Source organism: Anarrhichthys ocellatus, unplaced genomic scaffold, assembly GCF_004355925.1.
Source record: "Anarrhichthys ocellatus isolate YVR2014 unplaced genomic scaffold, GSC_Weel_1.0 scaffold5, whole genome shotgun sequence".
Lineage (NCBI taxonomy): Eukaryota > Metazoa > Chordata > Actinopteri > Perciformes > Anarhichadidae > Anarrhichthys > Anarrhichthys ocellatus.
In genome coordinates this window covers 10,306,827-10,325,053 of record NW_022280035.1, presented here as the reverse complement: position 1 = coordinate 10,325,053, position 18,227 = coordinate 10,306,827, and the positions used below count along the sequence as shown (strand labels likewise).

General features: G+C 42.1%; 1 protein-coding gene across 1 annotated transcript in view; it reads right to left on the bottom strand.

The window, feature by feature from the left end:
• Positions 1–761: 761 nt before the first annotated feature.
• LOC116382165 (chemokine-like protein TAFA-2) overlaps positions 762–18,227 on the bottom strand; it is a 62,495-nt gene continuing 45,029 nt past the window's right edge. The window contains exons 3-5 of the mRNA XM_031844970.1: positions 8,987–9,136; positions 4,486–4,610; positions 762–976 (exon numbers count right to left, since the gene is read on the bottom strand). Coding sequence (XP_031700830.1) covers positions 965–976; positions 4,486–4,610; positions 8,987–9,136 — 287 coding nt within the window. The 3' untranslated portion in view covers positions 762–964. The remainder of the gene's footprint in view (positions 977–4,485; positions 4,611–8,986; positions 9,137–18,227) is intronic.

The window sequence follows — 18,227 nt, the reverse complement described above, 5'->3', positions numbered from 1 at the left end:
TCACAAGCATTAATAGTCAGGGCCAAAACAAAATGCAGAGATTTGTATTTTCTTTTGAAAGGTTTTATTCATTTCATATAATACTGACACATGTACTCAATAGTGGTTAACAGGCGTTTAAAAACACAGATATTAAAACCATTAGAGCGTCACTTTATTTTTAGCCCCGTTGATTCCATGGACCATTTTTTTTTACACGTTTACATGTTTCAATATTTTATAACATCTACTTGATATTCGTCTAAGCTCACCCTGAAAGGATTTTGTCCTTTGTCAAAAAACAAAAGCAAAAAGAAGACTGACAAACTGTCTCTCCATTTTAGAAAATGGCATGTGGTAAGCCACAAACTATTCAAGGTAAAATACTCTTATGGAGGTGAGATCTGAACAAAAGTAACGGTTTACTTTCAGATCTGAGAAACACTTTGACAGCATCAGGTGTGTCACATGTGGCACAGTTAAGTTTAAACGTGTCATCCCGACTACATGAGACAGCCATTCTGGATTCCACCCCCCATTTTTGTAGTGACATTTATAATGCAGGATAGTCGTCTAAAGTCCAGACCCCCTTTATTCCCAGTATGCGTATGGAACACAACTAAGCCATAGAAGAGAGATGAAGAATACAGGTTGTTGAAAAGAAAGTATTTTTTTGTCATTTAATCAAGTGCTGCGTAGGTCATAGTTCACTTGGTTGAAGTTGTTGTTTGTAGAAGCAGTGAAGGATTGTGGGTGATGCGGTCCTTTGCGGTAGAGGACCAAGGACACTCAGTTGTGTTTAAGTTGATAGAAGACGGTGTTAGAGTCCTGTCTCTTCAGCCTCCACATCTTGGACATCCTCAGAAAAATGAAACAATTACTGGTTCCTCATAGAAGTCTGAGTGCGTCCCCCCTCCACTGATAGGTCCATTGTGCTATTTAAGTAACTCCAACGCCACTTCTGCTCTCCTTCAGACGGGCAGGACTATCGGGTCACCTGAAACAGGGAGAGAAGAAAGTAGGTCACTCAAAATAGTCCAAAAAAAACAAAAACACACACAGAAATCCAATTTCGGTAGAACATATGAAACGATGCAGTGACTTGGCGCACGGTCTGCTATTTGGGAATGGGAAGCGATTCATGTTGGTGGAGCACCGACATCGTGGCTAGCACGTTGTCCTTTCTCTCCTGGCAAGAGACTAAACCAGACACAGCTTGAATTATGGCCCACAGTGTCTCCCCTCTCAGCGCCTGGCCCGCTGCCATGTCATTTCGTCTGTTTGTCGAGACGGCTGCTCTAATCACATGGTCTCTTTATCTCGTCTATCCATCTTTCCATTTTCTTTGCCCATGGACTCATTTTTGGTTTATTTCAAGCTATTAGGAGACATTGTCAACCGGCCAACGAGCAAACAGACACAAATTGCTGTGTAACTGCCAGTGCTTGGGCATGTAGTAGACCAGTCTCCCCAAGTTTACACTGTTTTTGTCTGCATGCCTTGTCTTTCTCATTGTGTTTCCCCAGTGGCTTCCCCTGTTAGCTCCAACACATGCTATCCCCTCTGTGTTTTCTGTCGAGGGACTACGGTCTTTTGTCCGACCCAGGTGCCAGCTAACAAGTGTGAAGGCCAGCCATCACTGAGAGAGCTCAGAGGAGCGTTATCTCCAAGCTGTTCTACTGTATCTGCCTCCTATGGCTCCAGGCCACCTTTCCTGGGCCCGGATCTCATTGCCTTCAGGCATCTCCTGCTGTGCCTGATCAAAGAGACTGCAGGCGTTTGTTGTCACGCCAGTTCACTATACACACACACCTCTCTGTGGCTTCCATGTTTTAAGGTGTTTCAAGGTCCCTTTAGGTGTTCATCCCCTTGCCTGTTTGAATATCCCTGTAGGTGGCATTTTCTGTGCCCAATTAGAAAGCGGCTGTAGGTAGTTAGATCTCAAGTGTCACATCCAGGCCCATGAGCTTCTCTTGTGTATTCTACAAGCTATAGCTGTCTACACAAGTGGCTGCTCAGATGGCCGAAAGGCAGATGTCCCCTACAGTCCGACATTTTACTCTTTATGACTCACGTAGTCACACAAAGTTAGATTCAGAAAAGCCATTATTTATCATTTTCTTTACACGGGTCTTGATTCCCTGTTTGTATTGTTTCTATCGAAGGTGCTTTCAGAATATGTAAAGTAAGTTTTCTATATAGGAAGTGAAACATACACCTTGTCATTGCTCTGTTGACGTGTCGCTGCTTGTGCATCTACTGTACGCAAATGACACACACATGCCTTGCAGGGTACGACAGCTCAGTGGCTTGGCAGCCCGGCCGTGTCTGTCTGCTCATCCATATGATATTATTTGGCATTGATCGAGCTGTCTCCCGTCCCCTCCCTCTCTCCTCCCTCTGCCCTCCTCCTCTCCTCCTCTCCTCTGCTCCCAGCCAGGAATGGATGGAGGAAAGGATGCAGAGTGCCAAACCCTCTTTTGTGTTCTTGCCTGCTCAGTGTACCCAGACACACATGAGCATAAGCTCCATGTCAGCTGACCAGTTCCAATATTCTTTTATCTTCCTTTCACCTCTGCCTCCACCTGTTATTTTTTCTTTCTCATCCATCTCCCACTGCCTCTTTCTTCCTTTCTTACTGCTCTCTCTCTCTCTCTCTCTCTCTCTCTCTCTCTCTCTCTCTCTCTCTCTCTCTCTCTCGTCAATTTCAATTTACGAGCGGGTCTTAATGGGACTATAAGAGAGTGTTCGATGCTATTGATCTGGATGCCTGCGCATCTTGACCTCAACGTACCACACCAGAGGAGAAAAAAAATCACTCTTTTCATCATCAGGCAAACACATCAGCTAAAACGCTCACATGGTGTGTAAACACACACACACACACACACACACACTAACACACACACCAACACAACAGTCACACACTCACACAGATCATTGATCAAAGACCTGAATGCAAGAGACAGCAAATATTTGTGCTCTTTCAAACTACGACGGAGTCGATGATAAAGCGATGCTTGGCTGACTCTGGTTTGCTTTGATCTCGCTCAGGAAATTATGAATGCCCACTTTGGGTTTGATAAAACTAAATGCATGAGATCAGATATATGAATCGACTTCACAACGGCACACTCGCATATTCAGAAATTACATTATCTTCATATCTGATCAACCCTCGTGTGCCTCTTTCTTCAATTATGCCCGATGCACACTCCAAAACCACTCTGTCGTTTTCTATTTCCGTCTCTTTGTCTCTTTATCGCACTGTGATCTGAGAAGTGAATGTGGAAAGTTCAGTAACACTTACGAAGAGGCTAACACATATTTGAGCTTGGGCCAGCACTCTGAAAAGTATTTCAGAGTGAGAAGGGAAGAGCGTAACTCGAGGGTGTGAGATCCACTTTGCTAGGTGAGAGGTGAGCGGAGGAAAAAGCAGGGGAGGAATCCTTAATCAACCAGGTGTATAGGACTTTCAGGAAAGAGAGAGGAGCCTGCGCCTGTCTTCTGCTTTACTTATCCGTCTCTTTCTCCCAAGGAGATGCACTCTCCACTGACCACGCCTTCAATCAATTATTTAGGCAGAAAACAAAGGTCTGCACCCGCCATGAATAATGGAAGACGAGAAGGCAGAGAGAAGGATGGAGGTTAGAAACAGAAGCATTCAGTGACAAGAGGTGAGTCCGAACAAATTCCCTCCCATAACAGGCAGCCGGGAGTCTGCTCATGTCAAGTCACTGAGGAGAAGCCAACAGGTGCCGGGACTAATGTACATCAACACCTACACACACACACACACACGCACACACACACGCACACACACACACATAAAGACACAGACAAATGGACGGCACTTGAAAATGTAGGAAATACAAGTAAGAGCACACACATTCCCAAACCGCACATACTGTGTTATGGGCGAACAGGAGCGTAAAAAAACTATCCGAGGACAATTACCACTCTAGTGTATCCGCTTAGTGAGTTGTTTTTGCATCGAGTCAGATGGCATGCCAGTCAGAAGCAGGGCAAGTGGGAGTGAAGGGAATTGTGATGTTCTCTCTGCCTGTGTGTGAGTGTGTGTGAGTGTGTGTGAGTGTGTGTGTGTGTGTGTGTGTGTGTGTGAGAGAGAGTGTGTGTGTGTGTGTGTGTGTGTGTGTCCTATTTTCCTTGTTCCTGTTGGCCTTGTTTTTTCTTCAGAGACTGTGTGATGTTAGATCCAAGATGGGCAGGATGAGAAAGTAAAGAGAGATAAATTGGGTGAGAAACATAATGATGTGGAGGGAAAAAGAGAGAAGAGTATAGGGGATGGAGACAGGATTCAGGTCAACAGGTGGAAGTGGGTCACTTGGTGGCTGGTCTGACCTTGTATGTGCATGCATGTATGTGGGAGAGGGATGAGAGGAGTGTTTGTGTGTGTGAGAGAGAGAGAGAGAGAGAGAGAGAGAGAGAGAGAGAGAGAGAGAGAATTTGAGATATTACAGAGGGAGACATTGTGTGAACACCAACCTTTGTGGTCTTGACTTTGTTGCCTGTGCTGCAGCTCCATCCTGTGAGGTCTGGGAGAACCTTACACTCTTCACCATCCATACACGGATGCATCTGACACCACCACTTCTGAGCTACAATGGAGGCTGGGGGGGGGGGGGCGGGAGAAGAGGGAGGAAAATATTTAGTTTGGTAATGACGGAACTCGATGTTTGTGGGAGTTTTCATTTCGTGCTTCCGTGTGTTTCAAGACCGTGTATTTGGGAATTTCAACAAAATGTTTGTTTCCAGCCACGACGGCTGCATATATTAGGAGTTGGGTGCATCAAGATAAACAGTTGGTAGTAGAGCTGCAATCAATCATCATTTTCATGATTGATTTCAGTTTAATATAGCGATGCAACAATACGACTTTTTCAACCCCGGTACAGAAAGTGATACTTGGGCTTCTGCTGATTGCGAGTACCGATCTGATACCAGTGTTTAATTAATAAGCCGCATGCCCCACTCTGTGGATGAGACTAGCATCAGTAGATGTGTAAAATAACAAATAAATACAAATGTACTGAATTGTTACTTATTAGAATAATGGTATCCGATACCAGATTGGCATATTGTCACTGATACTCGATCCAGCTGTTTGAGTCAGTATTACAAGATTATTACATTACATTACAGTCATTTAGACGCTTTTATCTATAGCGACTTACAATTCAGATTCTATCACATTTCTACACCGTGGGCACAGCTACGGGAGCAATTTGGGGTTAAGTGTCTTGCTCAAGGACACATTGACATGCGACTACCGGGGCCGGAGCTGGGGATTGAACCGCCGATCTTCTGCTCTCCACTTAGCCACGGGGGTGAAATCCACTATCAGTATCGATTAATGTCTAGTTTAATTTGATATAAAACAGTGACAAGCAGGAAATCTCCCTATTTAAGAGGCTGTAAACAGCGTTTTCTGCCATTTTGACATGAAAAATTAAAACTGTAACGATTAATTGATTAAAATGTTTTTTCCATAGTTGTCTGTCAATCTACTACTCAATTAGTCGACTACAACTTTTGGTCTCTTCAGTGGAGCGGCAGCTTCAGTTTAGATCACATGCTCTATGTGTGTCATGATTTATTTGCTTAGTCTGATTCCATTGCACGTTGTCTCATTTAGCTTTTTAATAAATCAAGTTGTTACTGCATGCATGGGCACGAGATTTTTGTGGGTTTAATCAGCACAGAAGGGACCATTTACATTTTCAATTCATGTAGAACAAAAAGGACAAAACTGGAGGCAAGATATGCGTGAGACAGCTGGGATATGATGTAATCTTTTAGGGGTTGAAAGTAAATTTGTTCTCAACATGTTAAATCAGATAGAAATTAATTGTTTCTTTAGGAAAGACAAAACGGGAAAAGGCTTCGAAAGACCGGACGCATCAAGAACAAGGTGATTAAATATCATCACAAAGAAAAGAAGAAGCAAATAACACTCACCTCAGTAAAAGAATGTGCAAACATATGAACAATGTTCTTATCATTACCCTTTATTTATCTGTCACTCTAAAGACTTTTAGCCACAGTCAGTTACCAGGTAATATAACATGTAAGGATTTCAGTAATTGCCACTCCAACTTAGAAACTAAACACATTCTCAGAAAACAGCCTGTACTCGGTGACATAATTCCCAGGAGATTAGAGACACTTTGAGATACTCTTCTTGAACAGTCCGACTCTGAGGAATATTCAGGGGATTTCTTAGTAATGAGTTATTGCAGATAACCGCTTTGAGCAGAGAAGTCCCAGTATACAAAGCCCAGGCCGCCTTTCATCAAGTCATCATTATGTGGTCTGTCAGAATTTGTGTCAGCTCAATATTGATGTCATATCCTCAGGCAATTTAAGAGTTTTATGGTTTGTAAACCCTCTCTAAGTGGATAGAGTTGTGAGCACTTAGAAATGATTCCCTCATATATTAAGCAGTGGTGGAATGCAATTCAGTACATTTACACAATTTTGAGTTAATTGTAATTTACTTGAGTATTTTCATTTTATGCTACCTTATACTTCAACTCCACCACATTTATCTGACAGTTGCAGTTACTTTTAAGATCAAGATTTTGCAAAGAAAACATGTAATCAGTATATTAAATAAGATTAAACTACCTCAAAGTATATCAACAAAGTGACTCAGCTCCACCAGCTATAACTCTAAAATGTAGATGCAGTTAATTCAGTTGTTTTTTTAATTTAAACTTTATTTGACCGGGAAAAGCCTGCTTAACAACACAGGCAGCGGCACATTAAACAACGTTAAAGTTGCATTTGCTCATTTGTTGACTTTAAATACCTTTCAAACGATTTAGAGTTTTAGCATGAAATCCATTGGCAAGGAACAAGAGAGCCGGAGAGACTGCAGTCTGTGATTCCTTAAAGTGTCACTCTTACAGCTGCAGGCTCTGGTTTGTGCACTACTGTGAAACGAAGCTCGTTTCTGTTTAAAAGGCACAGAAACACATTTGGGTCTGCACAATCAACCCTTCATTCATTGTCAGCAAAGCAGCTCCACAGAGACAGCAGTTCCTGGAGATTCTAATATTTTCTGCAGGACATAAAATTGACTCAAGTGGTCAATATAACAGCAGGGACACATGAATGCCTCCTCATGGAGCATTCTCCCTATTCTGCCTCTCAGTTAAGAAGTCATTCTGTTATATTAGATGTTATATTACATTTGTGTGTCGTTGGCGTTATTTGCTTGGTTGTGAAGCACATATTACTTTTATTGTTAGAATAGTTCAGATTCGGTTTTTTTTATTCTTTAAGGTGTATTTGGGTAATAGCTGGAGTAAGCATTACATCATTTTTGATTTGTTTGTGTGTGCAATGTAACCTTCTATTGTCTTTCTAATTCCACTGAATTGCTCAACAACTGTTTGTCTGATTCTGTTCCATAGACTGTATACCATCCGGGTCTGCCGTTATCTTGTTTTTCAGCAACAAGAAGTGACACGAGAGGGTGGAGCTAAGCACAACTATACGATGAATAAGGTATTTTTATGCGCCCAAATGTTACAATGAACTGTCATGAAGTGAAAGACACTGTGAAAGGGTTAAAGTTATAAGATGAAAACACAGCCAGCTCCCAGAGCGTGGCAGCGGCCTGTCAATCCCAAGGTAGCTACGCCCTAAAGCACGCCCTGCTTTATGGTCTGTTTTACTCTAAATGGGACCATAACTTACTAAATGAACATCGGGCTGTACTGAAGAGGACTTGAAACTAGCAATTGAGACCATAAACCAATGTTCACAATGTTTACTGAGGTAATAAATCAATTGAGAATTAGGGTCAGTTTCTCATTGATTTTATACAATGAGACTTCTTTTTGCAACAAGATGAGTCGCTCCCTGATGGCCATTTGAAATAATGCAAGTTTGAGGACGTCCACGTTAGTTTACATTTTTGAGATGCGGCGGTTGCCATCTGGCTCCATGCACCAGTGGCTACAAGGACACTGCCAACCAGTATTTTGTCTACCAGTACACACAAAATACTGCCTATAGAGTATTGACATCTGTGTATTCACTGTCAAAGTTTATGCCAGTCATTTATCAAAGTTTCAGAGGGGAGAAGCACACACCAGAGCAAATGTTTAAAATGGACAAATGTATGCAGCATGACGTAATAAAACATTTCAAACTGAAACTCTGGGTCAAATAACACTTAGCTATGTTTTTGAGTGCCACATTTGTGAGGATTATTGCGTCAGGACCGGCTAGACGGTATAAATGATATTCCAGTCAGAGACACTGTGACGGAATTGAACATTTATAGCAAATGGTTGTAATATTAGATTTGGCAGAAAAGGCTCTGCTCTTTGAGGTAGCTTTTAAAGAATTCAGGCAGCAACAATGCTGGCAGAGCTAATCCATCAGTTCTCTAAGAAACACACACATGTACATTAGATAAGGAATACTGAAAGATGAAGCACATCAGGAGGTTGGGAGCATATCGGGAGAGTAAAGGTGAAAGAAATCAGGTTATAATGGCCGTGCTATGCACCTGCATGAATGAGATTTTCAGATTTTTCCGCTAAAATGCTGCTTACTTGTTTACCTGGGTCAAGGTCATCCTCCTGAATTTGGTATTTACACTGTGTCGGCGCATGTCCCTGAAAAACAGCCTGTCATGGCTTCAATAACCAGGATTTAAAGGGCCAGTTCACTCCATCAGAACTGCTTGTCGGATGGCAAAAGAGCTTGTATTGAATTTACAATTCTCAACTGTTAAGCTTTACACCCCTAGTAGGCGTTACGGGTAATCCAAGTCACAAAATTACAAACCAATCGAACAAATTAGCAACTATAACACTATATATTAACACTATACTCCATCACCATACCCTGAAAACGTATTAATCCACATGAAAACATTTTAAAAAGGCATTTTATCACACCACTAAAAACCAGGTGTGGTTCTGATGCGGGAGCGTGCAAATACGTGCACACGAAAAGTAGTACATACCATCAACACATGAGGGCATGGCCCGGGTGGTGCCAGCGACCTGTCCAGGGAAGCAGGAACATTTGACAGTCTGAGATCTCTCCTCGATCTTGTTCTTGTTGCAGCAGCGATGGGCAGCGATCACCTCGCACGTCCCTGCCTTCACATGCACTGGAATATATATAGAGAGAGAGAGAGAGAGAGAGAGAGAGACACTGTGTTCAGTGCACCAGGCTCATTTAGTGTTTAACCCAACAAGTGATCTTGCATCAGACATTAACATTAAGTGTGCAGACAGAAGGAGAAGACAGACATATGTTATAACACTAACTTGGTTCCAGACCAATGAATCGCTGCCCAAGTAAAAAGCAACCAAGACAAATTAACTTTTGACAGGACAGATGTGTAAGTCACGGCCAAGGGACTCAGGCAAAACAACCATCCCTTTGCCAAAAAAAAATGGCAACATGAACATGATATCAGACTGAATAATGAAACGGAATGAAAGAGCAATCGAGGGTTATGAGAGCATTCCAAGATAGTAAGCCACAAAAGAGCAGTTTATAATCAGAACTAAGAGTCTTTATTGACGCACTGACGTGGGCACAAACCAAACCGTGCACCCGTGTAAAAATACATATTTGGCTTACAGACACTCGCACACAAACATAGCAAATCTGGAAGCTCCAGTTTCTGACTGCACGGCTGCTGAGCCACAGCTGCTCCTTCACTAAGAGGATCTGTATGAAAAATGTATGTTAATTCTCTTGTGGCCCTTCTGTAACACACAGGGAATAAAAACTCGGTAATTGAAAGAGAGAAAAACAACCAATGTTTGTATCCAACATACGGATTTGATTGTACGATGTAGCTATTCCAAGAGAGAGTTAGCTTTAATAATAATGAAGGGTTATGTAGGAAGCCCCTTCACTTCTTCTATAGCTACCTCTTTATGTGCACATTTATGTATACACACACTTCAATCACACAACTGTGTGGTTAATTAACAACAAGTCCACCCCGAGCACAGAAGTCCATTGAGTCGACTAAGAGAAGGAACAAAGAAATCACTTTTGAAGATTTGTGATGATGTCAACACATGGCCCTTTCATACCAGCCCTTCATCAAATACTTTAAAATGTCAAGGACAAACAATAGGCCTTGTCAAGAGCACTGTGTGCAGGAATACTGAGTGTGTGTGTGTGTGTGTGTGTGTGTGTGTGCCAATTTGTCACGATGTACCTACCACGTATACAGCTACGCTTGCCTTTGCTTTTGTGCAGCGTTTGTTGCGCTGTTTGTGTTTGTGAACGTACGCGTGCATGTTTGTACGGTCTTATACTTGCAAAAGTCAAAGTCTGGTGTGTGCTTTTTGATTTCTTTTTTACACAGTTGTTGGAAGTTGCTGCTATTTCCATTACAAAAGAGTCTGCCCATAATACAGCAAAGGGTACACACTGCGTGGCAATGAAAACCAAGGCAGAAAACAATGACTCCGCTCAGTCCAAAGAGTATTTAAAAGTGCGGTGAGCCAAAGTGAAAGACTAAAGACTGACAGTGAAAGGCTAACAGAGATTTGAAAAGTTCTTAATTTGCTCCGTTAATGAGAAAAAGACAAAGCAGCAATCCAGCAAAGCCCAGTCCAATTAACATCTCAGTGAAAAAGCACAGTGGAATATCCCACCCACTGTGTGTCTGCCTCTCAGCCTTCTCTCAGGCCCTCGTATTTCTCCTTTTGACCCGCTAGCAGTGGATTGTGATGATGGTGGATTGATCTGTCCATCAGTCCAACACTTTGGTCCACAGAAAGATATCTCATCACACAAATTGCCCACAAAAGTTGGTGTCAATAATAATGGGACTCGGAGAATGAATCCTACAGTAAGATGGTCGCGTCTCCTTGGTCAACTGTATTTCCTCACTTTTTTCTATTCCCACACATCAGGTCACACTTTTATGATCCCCACAAGATCTCTTTCCATTTTTGGTTTTACATGATATCTACTCAAACACCGACTTCAGGTCAAATTGTCAAGTTTGTACTCATGACAAGTTAATGGCCAGTTTGCCATGAAATTGAAATTAGATTCTCTCCCCCAGAGAATGAATTGTAGTTACTTTGATGATACTCTTAAACCAATGTTTCTAATTTCAACCCCAGATAACTGCTCGCAAACTAGATTTTGAACAATATAGCGAGCTGATTACATGTGGCTTCCCTCAGAGGGAGAACCTTTTTGAATTTGCAGATTTCTTGAGATCACTTTGACATTTCTATCTCCTTTCGTCGCAAAGCTGGAAGAATATCAAAATCAACAGTCTGCCATTCATGCCATCCAACAGTCATGCCCTGGTCTGAAATAGCAGCCTCTATTGGGCTTTAGCTTTGAGTTTTAGTTTTGTTTGATACTAATACCTCTCATTTTGCCATTTGCCCTCTCCCTCTTTCTATCTATATAAAGTTTGACAATCTTGTTGCCCGACACTCGGCTCAGGGAAATCAACACACAAAGAGTAAACACCTTACCCCAACCCCCATCGACACACACACACACACACACACACCTCGCGGCCCTTTTTTAGGCTCAGCACCTGCAGTAGTAATTGACTCAGCATTAGTAAGAGCGGCGGAGCACTGAGCTGAGTATAGAGGGATAATGAGGGGATGGGAGGGTGAGGACTTTACTGGAGGGATGTAAAAGTTCATTGACGCTCGATTAAGCAAATGAATGTTAATAGATGGCAAACCATTTCTTCAATATGGACCACATGGTGAACTAAATATGAGCTGGATCCATATGAGAGAATGGTTGAGTGATTATTTTGGCACTGCTTGATATGCAAATGTCTACAACAGGCTGTCGTGCTTTATTAAACGCATACTGTAATTGTCAGCTGAATCGCTGCCTGTTCAAGGTAATACTGTGTAAAGTTAATTTGACAACTTTTAAACCATTACTGCTGCCAGGTGGCAGTAATGGTTTTAAAATCACAGACAGAAAAAACGAAAGAAGTGGTAAATTGAGCGCTGAAGCCCCACTGACCAAAACTGTTTGATTATTATTGTCATTTTGATTGCTGCTATTCATGTTTTGTTTTTTCACTGTAATCATCGTGTCTGGGGTCTGGTTGTGGTTTTAATCCTCCAAATCAGCCTTTAAACTATGAAAATCTTAAAAAAACATTTTGGGGACGATGGATTTTGTGGAAGAATGCAGGACTCAATGTGTCAAAAAAGCTTCTTTTTTTTTTTAAACAGTACTGATTTCACATTTGATAAAAGGGAAACTGACAGTATTTGCTTCTGTTAGGCTCTTAGTGTGGACTCATGTACTCTGCCTCAGCATTAATCTCAATACATTCTATATATATACTGTTTAAATATGTCAAATATGTTGCTTCTTTTTTTACGGTGCATTTTAAGTATGTTTGTGCATAATGGAGGGCATAATGGAGACCACGCATCATTTCAGACTGTAATTATTCTTCTTGGTTTGACAAGTTACCAGGCAAGAGCAGAAAACATGGATGTTTTCTTTTGACTCTTTTGTTGGAGAGCACTCACCTCCTTCATCCTTCTCACTCCAGAGAAAGTGGAAAAACAACAGGAAGGGAATGTTTACCAGCGTCATGCCACGGTCAGGATTCGATGCCCTCAGCTTCTTGCAGTGCAGAGAGTGGCTGCTGGTGTTTCCAGTGTTGCAGTAAACGTCCAAATGCACTGGCTGTTACACATGTTACTGCTGCTTTTGTTGGTTAGCTTGGTGGACCTGAAGGACTTATATTATGACTTTATGTTGGTTGGATTTTATATTTGTCCTATAAAAAAAATTGACTCTTTTACATGGAGCATGACGGGATTTTAGGGTAAAATACATAAAAGATATGACAGGGAGATTGATCAGTACTCAAAGGAAAACAGTGTTTAGTGTGCTCTCACAAACACTCACAAAGCTGTTATTTTTATCACGCTGTGTGTGCATTTGTTTACGTACTGCCAAAATAAAAAGATGTAAACACGCAGAGAGGTGTTACAATCTCTAGAGAAATAAATGCTCACCATTGACTAACTCGCTGTGTGTGTGTGTGAGTGAGTTAGAGTGTGTGTGTGAGAGAGAGAGACTAATGATGCTAAACTACACTTAAAAAACATCAATTTTTAACAGGTGCGACTGCAACCCTCTTTCTATTTCATAGATGGCACCTATCTTACTTTGCAATCTCTCTAACACTTCGTCTAACCATTTCTGCTCTCCTCCATTCTCCTCCTCCTCATCTTCTCCATCTATCTCAGCTCATCCTACTGCCATTTCATAAATGACCCCCTCCTTTCACAACCTCTCTTAGCCACTCCAGCACCCCATTTCTTTCTCTTGCTCTTACCTCTGCACAGCAAACTCAGCAGGGTAGCAAACCATTATCCTCAATCACAAGCGCTAAATCAGAGACATTTTAACACTTTCTATGTGTTCCCCCTTCTCTCGCCATGTCTCTCTCTCTCTCACACTGTCTCTCCCCCCTCTCTAAGCTCCCTCCCATCTCTCTCCATGACATGGGAACTTGTTATCCCCGCTTCTCTAAACACAGCAGTTGCTGTTAACCCCATTTGCTAAAGATGACGTGCTACTGTCAGACTAACAGATGGACAGATTGCCCTCTGTGTGTGTGTGTGTGTGTGTGTGTGTGTTTGTGGTTTTGCTGACACACAAATCTCAGAGATAGCTCTCTTGGTCCCAGCGGGGTACTTCTTTTAAGTGTCATTCCCACCACTGGGGGCCTCTCTCTCTCTGGGGGCGAGAGATTCTCACACACACACACACACACACACACATGTTGCGGCATCCATCGTTACTGTATATAACCCTCCTCTGCCAAATGAGAAGCCTCACCACTAGAGCATTACTCTTCATATCCTTAAGTAGCCACTATGACACCGAGCTGGCAGTTCTACATATTTGGTGAGAATGTGCCTATGGATTTTGCTGTACCACTTTCTGGTCTGACCAGGTACGAAGCCTATCTTTGTCTCACAGCTGTGCCAGCAGCCTGCTCCTCTCCTTGTTGTGTTTTCTCCCGCCAGTTGGATCGGACAATAAGGAAGATAATCCCCAAAATGTTCTGTACGTTCACACCCAAACTGTCGGCTGATGTGACACCATCCAGAGAGAGTTTTTGCCTCACACATCCATAGCAGAAGAAACAGCTGTAAAACTAAGAAGAACATCTCCTGAGCATCACAAACATCTATGAATTGATCTATTTCCTCCAGAATATGTTTAAAAGCCACAAAGAGTCATGTTAAGATATCGGTATTCTTTTGTGGGCAGTTATGCAGATGGTGCCTGACACAGATGTGACAGATGTTTTAGTGTCATGGGCACTCTCTGTAGGAAGGTGAAGAAACGTGTTGGTCATGTGTTTCATGAGAGTGAATGAATGAGCTGTCATGTGTGGATTCCTCATCATTTAATACGTTGCTTTACTATGCTGAGCGCACAAAGCAGCCAGGACCTAAAATGACTGAAACAAAAGCAGCTATTGTGGAGCTGACCGTGTCGTGGGATTGTAGACAATGAAAGCATTCTGTACTGATTGGACAAAGTCTTCACAGTTCAAGCTGGCTCTTTATACAAATAAAACACATTAAATCTCTATAAATGCACACTCAACGCCACGAGAGTATGTTGGCAAATCAGCTACAGGAGCTGACAATCCTTTTTTTTTGGGTGTGATTAAAGTATTGGCAAGATGTATGAAAGGACGTATCACTGAGATAAATGCGTCCATTTTTTGTCGGTGCTGGTTGCTTTGATGACAAGAGAAAATGTTTCACCTTCATTAACTAAATCACCCATTTTAGTTATTATTTGTTGTTTAGGCATTTTTACATTGTACATTTTATTTCAAAATATACAATATGTCTAGAAAATTACCTGAACTTGTGGCTGCAGCCCTAAATAACTGACTTGGTGAAAATGATGCTTCAAATTACTAAATGTATCCATGGTGCGTATAGATGCACTATATTAATGACATATTTAGTATGTATAAATATTTAAGTATTTCCCCAAGGCCCATCGTGTTCTTTTCACAAAGAGCATATTTTGAAATGGAAATTCACTTCAGACTGCCAAATTAATTAGATTACACTGTACGATTCTCAGTGCATGTGTGTGTGTGCGTGTGCTTATCAGTGCATGTACGGCCATGCATTTGTGTTAATAATTAGATTACATTGGCCTCTGAGATGGCACCATTCCTTATGAATCATAAACACGCAGCAAATTAAAATTCTGTTGAAGAGCCTGCCAAGAAAATGAGCATTGAGAGAAAGGGAAGCACACACACTCGACCACTACTGTCTTTTCTTCCTCAACCCTGTTTTCTGTTCTCCCTGAAAGCTTTCTGCATCTCCACAACTCCATCCCACCTCTCTCCTCATCTACTGCCGCATCATGTCCACGTCATTTTTTCTTAAAAGATTAAAAATGCATAACAAGTACCAGAGACAAATATTTCTCTCTTTCTTTTTAGAGATATAAGTAAAGGTATTCAAGGTGGAAGATCTTTATTTTTTTTCTTTTCACCATTAATGACTTTTGGATATGAACTAATATTGGCATTGTACGTCCTATGCTGTGTCTCTCATATTGTGTGTGTGTGTGTGTGTGTGTGTGTGTGTGTTGTTTGGACGACTAGACTGATCAATGGCAGCCCCCGGAGAAGCTTGACTCGTCTCACACACTAATTATAACCCTGTTATTATAACCTTTGAGACCAGCAGGGTAAAAACACAAGAAGGAAGAGGACGAGCAAGCATGGCACTCGTCACGACACACTTGTGCATATTTAATGGTTTATTCCAAGCTCGGTACAGCTCAGAATGTACTGCAGTATGCCTTCACCTTTGAAGCTTTTTTTTCTTGGCTTTACAAAAGGGTCTTGTAATTGGAACAACATTTTAAACAACCAGCATTTCTATAATTTTATCTCATAAGGCATAATCATCATTTGGGCAAAACAAAAACAAACTGCAGATTTAAAAACAGGCTGGCTTGGGTCTGTTCTCTACGTGTGCAGCCCAGAGAACTGTTGCAAGTAGTTGAAACCATCAAAGCAAGTCATCAGTTCAGTTTATCTTCTTTGTCTTCTCAGACTCGTTATTACTTCACGCTTTGACAACTTTTTCCTTGTTTCTACATTCATGCCAATATAGCATATTTGATTTGAGTTGTCCTTATGCTCCCTCCCTCCCAAAGCACAACACAACACGATGACATTAACTACCACGGCAGGCGTGTCTGACAACACAACGATAAACTGAACACAGCTTGTCCCCCTCAGGTATACAGCAAAGTGGCATCACATGGCTTATTTTCCATATTTTGTCCAATGAAATAAACATGAAGACACAACCAGCTGAAACATAACGATAGAGAACACAACTCACTAGGTCTTTGTAAAGCCAGTGCCGCTCATACTTAGACTGTTGGCTTGGTGGTAAGCAGATGGGAAAAACTGTAACAAATACACGTTGAAAAAATAAATAATAAGATAATAAAAATCTTTTCCCTCAATGCATAAGGTTTGGAGGAAACAGGTGGTCTCCAGTTCAAAAATACAACGGAAGTAAATAAAAGAGCACCAAAATACTTCCTTTAGTATCTGCAACAAAATTGCATTATGTGAATGAAAGCTGAAGCAGCTGGATAATGTGATATCCAGCATTTGTGCACCAAAAGAATTGAGGAAGTCGATCAAAACTGCCACAGCACTGTGCATACTGCAAGTAGAGGCCGCTCTGCACAGCACGTTCAAACATGCTGTCCTATCACACACCTTCCCTCAGCTCAGCGACACCGAGTGAGTGACCGACCACAATTGGAAACTGTTTCCTCACTGTGGCGGCTCCTGCTCACAATGCGACATAAATAGGGAGCGAAAGGGAGAGAATGAAACACTGGTATCTGGCTCATCGGAATTTAGGTCTGAACGGGAAAACTTGCTTGCGCAGAAAACAAAATCAGCCTCAAATACTCATCTTTCTAATTGAATTCACTCTTTCACCTTTACAAAGTGACAATTGTGTCATTAAGGATGTGACACGCTGCCCGCTGAACCACTCCATCTGTAAAACGCTCCGTCCACCACCACCCACCCATCCCTGTACTACTCATCTCCACTGATAGGACACCAGCTTGTTCTCCGTCACCTATCTCCAGTGCGGTTTTAATGCAGCACTGACGAGGGAATAATCTCTCCCGCAGTCCTCCTGCTATATCATACAAGATCTTAGTTCATGCGACAGGACGGGCCTGGTGACACACATGGCGTGTCATGACGTAGCAGTAGCCCCGCCACCACCATCGCCACCACCCGACAGCAGACGATTTATACTAATCTGTGCTTCAGGCGAGATATTAGGGTGGTGAATTGGGTATAAATTGTTAATATGCTCAGATGTATTAACACAGCATTACCACTCAGCCATTAACCTGTGGCGGCATATGTGTGTGTGTGGGTGCTCGTGCATGAGGCCCTCATGTTTTAAGCCGTGTTAATTGTTAACTGCGGACTGGAGGTGACTTTTCACAAGCCCTTGGGGGATGTCCAGGTCGCCTTCATCTGTATTTTTCCCCTCCCACACTTTCTCTGAATTTAGAAACCCATCCAGCCACGGGAGTATTTACATCTTCTATCCCCTCCCACAGTTTCTAATAAGTTGAGTTGTGGGGGAGCTCAGAGCCATGCCTCTTTGCATTTTTTTCAACTGAAGCTGGCGTTACTCTCTTCCCTTCTTTCAGTCTCTGTGCTCTCCTTCTCTGTGTCATTCTGGCAAACCAGTATAGACACAGAGACACAATGATTGAGTTCAGTCCAAACAACAGCCCCTCCTCCGGGTTTCTCTTTGTCAGTCAGCGAACAGAGAGTAGAGGAGAGATCTATAGCACCACAGCCATGTTGATGATGATTTCATTCTGTCTGAATTCTTTGCCTGTCAAAGGAATGAGGACGGACACTCGTAAACGTCAAGCTCTGTGTATTTCACTTTTACCGGTTGCCGTGTGTTTGTGTGCTTGAGTACGTACTGTGTGTGTGTGTGAGAGTTATGGTCGTTGTTTATGTCACTCTGTTGTAGAGGTGTCGTTTCACAGATCGAGATAAATGGCTCGCCACCACCCTGTTTACTCTCTTTGAGAGACTGGACAGTAAACTAAACAATGTAACACGAGTATGGATAACACGTCACAGACATCACTAA